The sequence below is a fragment of the Charadrius vociferus genome, unplaced genomic scaffold (genome assembly GCF_000708025.1).
Source record: "Charadrius vociferus isolate BGI_N301 unplaced genomic scaffold, ASM70802v2 scaffold358, whole genome shotgun sequence".
NCBI classification, from domain to species: Eukaryota; Metazoa; Chordata; class Aves; order Charadriiformes; family Charadriidae; genus Charadrius; species Charadrius vociferus.
The window spans coordinates 226471-230789 of NW_009649576.1; the positions used below are offsets into that span (position 1 = coordinate 226471).

At 65.4% G+C, this 4319-nt stretch overlaps 1 protein-coding gene across 1 annotated transcript; it reads left to right on the plus strand.

Moving 5' to 3' along the window:
• Positions 1-11: 11 nt before the first annotated feature.
• On the plus strand, positions 12-3419 carry DPEP1 (dipeptidase 1 (renal); the record flags this gene model as incomplete). The annotated part of the gene is made up of 10 exons (XM_009890340.1): positions 12-79; positions 1060-1192; positions 1304-1436; positions 1518-1668; positions 1798-1867; positions 2061-2237; positions 2317-2401; positions 2479-2554; positions 2727-2862; positions 3249-3419. Coding segments are annotated over 10 exons (1200 nt in total), but the record flags the coding sequence as incomplete, so codon positions are not given.
• Between the last annotated feature and the right edge of the window lie 900 nt (positions 3420-4319).

The following is a 4319-nucleotide window of genomic DNA, read 5'->3' on the forward strand; positions in this document are numbered from 1 at the left end:
GCCGGCTCCTGCCTTGCGCCGGTCAGCATCACCGGGAGGAGGCCGAGCGCATCATGACGACCACGCCGGTCATCGACGGGTGAGCAAAGGTTGCCTGACCCCGTGGCGTGCCCGGCCACCTCGGCAGGGCTGCGGCTCTCGGCACCCTGAGAAAAACCCCAGCCAGAAAACCCCATCAGGGACAACCCCGCCGGGGGATCCCCGTGCCGGGCACCCCGGGGCTGTAGGGGGACAGCTCTCCTGGGGGATCCCCGTGCCGGACACCCCGGGGGCCATGCAGCTGAGGGGATCCCCGGCAGTGCATCTCTGCCGGGAGCAGGCAGGGTGCCGGGAAGCCGGGGACCAGACTGCCCCGGGGGAAGTCCCCGCTTGGGACAAACAGGTCCTGCAGGGTCATGTCCTAAGGGATGTGCCAGGACTCGCAGGCGGCTCGGGTCCTCCACAGGGTCCCCCATGGCACCAGCCCTGTGCCACGGCAGCCCGGTGCAGCACAGCTCCGGGGGTGCCGGAGGATGTGGGGACCGTGATGCAGGAGAGGAGAAGTGGGAGGCAGCCCATGCGTGTGGCCCCCAGCACTTCCCCAGCGATACTGCTGCATGCAGGACACTGTGCGGTAGTGACGTCCCTGTGGTGGTGACATCCCCACAGCGGTGACGGTGACGTTCCTGATGGAGGGATGCTGGACCACCCCGGGTGCGAGGGCTGAGTGGGTATGGTGGGTGGAGAGGGGTCCCCAGCCTCCCCGCAGATGGCAAAGGGGGTCCCATATGGGAATGTCCCCTGGGAGTCACTTGTCCACAGCTCCTGGCCAGAGCTGCTTGGGTAGCTCTTGGCAGGGAGCACAGATGGGTGGGCAGATGGACTGGTGGGTGGGTGGATGGATGAATGAATGATGGATGGATGGACGGCCAGATGGATGGGTGGATAGATGGAAGGATGGACGGATGAGTGGGGAATGGGTGGGCAGACAGACAGGGAGATGGGCAGCCAGGAGGCTGGCCGGACAGACGGACAGGCGGGCAGACAGCCCCTCATTCCCTCTCTCTCTCCCCTGCCCAGGCACAACGACCTGCCCTGGCAGCTCCTCAAGAAGTTCAACAACCAGCTGGGGCTGCCGGAGGCCAACCTCACCACGCTGAACGGCACCCACACCAACATCCCCAAACTGCGCAGGGGGCATGTGGGCGGGCAGGTGGGACAGCGAGGCGGGCAGGGGCACCGGGGTGGGCACCGGGGCATCGGGGTGGGTGGTAGTGGGCACGGGGCCGGGCTGTTGGTGCTCACCAAGTGCCGTCGTGGGCAGTTCTGGTCGGCGTACGTGCCCTGCGACACGCAGAACAAGGACGCGGTGAAGCGCACGCTGGAGCAGATCGACGTGGTGCACCGCATGTGCGAGCTCTACCCCGAGACCTTCTCCTGCGTCGTCGACAGCAACGGTGAGCGGGCACAGGGCTGGGACGCAGGTGCCGTGGGTGCCCCGGTGCCCACCCTGGCTGATGCCCACCCTCCTCCAGCAGGCATCCAGCAGGCTTTCCAGAACAAGAAGGTGGCCAGCCTCATCGGGGTGGAGGGCGGCCACTCCATCGACAGCAGCCTGGGCGTCCTGCGCACCTTCTACCGCCTGGGCGTCCGCTACATGACCCTCACCCACAGCTGCAACACCCCCTGGTAGCAGCCCCTGAGGGGAACGGGGACAGGGATGGGGTGACAGGGCCAGCATGGGAGGGGACGGGCCGTGTGGCCGAGCAGGGGTACTTGGCAGGGAGGGTCCGCCCTGATGATCTCCACACTCCGCAGGGCTGACAACTGGCTGGTGGACACTGAGGATGAGCAGCCCCAGCATTACGGCCTCTCGTCCTTTGGGAAGGTGAGCAGGGACACGGTCGATGGCGGCACCTGGGAGCAATGGCTCAGGTGGGGGGTTGTGGTACTGGCACCCACCAGCCCCACGCCGGGTTGTTGCGCCGAGCGATGGATGCCCTGGATGCCTGGTGTCCCCCCATGCAGGGCTGCCATGGTATCTTGCACACCCCTCACCCATCCTGTCCCCGTCCCTGCAGACAGTGCTGGTGGAGATGAACCGTCTGGGCATGATTGTGGACCTGGCCCACGTCTCGGTGGACACCATGAAGGTCGTGCTGAAGCTCTCCAAAGCCCCTGTCATCTTCAGCCACTCGTCTGCCTACAGCCTCTGCCAACATCGCCGCAACGTGCCCGATGAAGTGCTGAGTATAGTGGTGAGCGCCAGGACATGGCTGCAGGCAGGGAGGGGGGGTGGCCGGGGAGGCCGCAGGGCTCAGGGTGCCTCTCCCCCAGGCTTCCACGGGCAGCCTGGTGATGGTCAACTTCTACAACGACTACGTGACGTGTGGGGACACAGCCATGCTGGCCAACGTTGCGGGTGAGGTGGGCTCCTGGGTGGGTGGAAGGTGGCAGCGTCCCCCCACCCTGCTCACCCTGTCCCCTCCACACCCACAGATCACATGGACCACGTGAAGAAGGTGGCCGGTGCCCAGTCCGTCGGCTTCGGTGGGGACTATGATGGTGTGACGAGGTAAAGCAGGTGACGGGCACAGGATGGGCTGTGCTGCTGGGACAGGGCAGCGCATCCCCGGCCACGGGGGGGTCTCCCCTGTGCCCTGCGTGGGCGGCTGGGTGGTGCGGGGGGGTGGGTGCTGCCAGGTTTGGCTGCCCCCGGCACGGCTGTGAGCTGTGGGGTGGTACAGGCTCCCCACCAACCTGGAGGACGTCTCCACATACCCCGCGCTGGTGGCTGAGCTGCTGGCGAGGAACTGGACGGAGGCAGAGGTGAAGATGGCTCTGGCCGAAAACCTGCTCCGGGTCTTCAGGAAGGTGGAGGAGGTGAGCAGGACAGGGGGAGCACTAGACACAGGGAACGCCAGGCACAGGGAGGTACGGGGACACGTGTGGCATGGGGATGCACCAGGCACAGGGGTGCACTGGGAATGGGGATGCCCGAGGCATGGGGATATGCCAGACGTGGGGATGTACAGGGCATGGGGACACATGGGACAGCAGAGACCAGTGGGACATCAGGACGCATGGCACTCAGTGATGCATGGGGACATGAGGTGGCACAGGGACTTGGGAGGTAGTGGGATGAATGGGGGCACAGAGACACACAGGAATTGGGAATGGTGGCACAGAGACCTGCAAGATGACAGGGGGCTGTATGCGGCACAGGGACTTCCCCTGGCTGCGGGAGCTCACCCTGTCCCCCATCACAGGTGAAGAACAGCATGCAAGGTATGGCTGCTCAGGAGACACCCATCGCCTTCGAGGAGCTGGAGGGATCATGCAGGACCAGCTATGGGTACACCAACGGTGCTTCCACAATCCAGCACCTGCCGGTAGCCCTGGCGCTGGCGCTTGCCCTGCTCCGCTCCCTGCTCTCCTAGCCCCAGCACCCTGCCCGGAAGGATGCCGGTGGCCAGCCCAGTGGCTGCCAGGCCGTGCCCAACCCTGCCGCCCCTTCCTGCCTGCGCACCGGCCCCACAAGTAAAATAAAGCCGTGCTTCGAGCACCGCCGGCACCGTGCGTCCACGCTGGGACCCTGTGGGGACCACCAGCTCCAGCCCCATTGCCCTGCTCCTGGGCTGGAGGGGATGAGGCATTCCAGCAGGTCACCAGCCACCCTGGCAGGTCACCAGCCATGCTGACACCCTGCTGGCCACCCCTGCATGGCCCCGACGGGGCAGAGGCACAGGGGCCCGGTGAGTGCCCAGCTCGGGACACTGAGACACTGTCACCGCACCGGGAGTGACACATCGCTGCAACACACGGCCAGAGTGGCTGTAGGGCTGCCTCCGCAGGATGCTTACATTAATCATTAGCTAATTAATTGGCTACTCAATTATCTTCTTAGCAATTTCCTCTCACATTTGGGAACAGCCTGTCTTCTGAGCGGAGGCGGCTTCGGGCACCAGGAAAACAGGCAGGAGAAGGAGAGCCATCTTCCTGTGGCATTCGCAAATTGGCTGAGGCACAGAGCCCCGTCTGCCAGCCAGGCACCGGGAAAGGATGGGCACGGGGAAGGGATGCGCCCGGTCCCCACCGGGATGGCAACCACGGCAGGCTGCAGCACCCATCCCCAGTGGTGAAGCTGCTGTCGGCAGGACCAGGGCGGAAAGCACCGGGGCTTCCTCCGTGGGGTCATGAGCAAAGGGCAGGGAACAGCGCAGAGAAGAACGTAAGGCAGCCCAAAAACCACGCTGGGGAAAAGGAGCTCAACTCGAGCCAGCTGCCCTGGCCTCCCCGAGCCGGTATCAGCTGCACCGGGGCCGTAGCAGCTCCTGCTC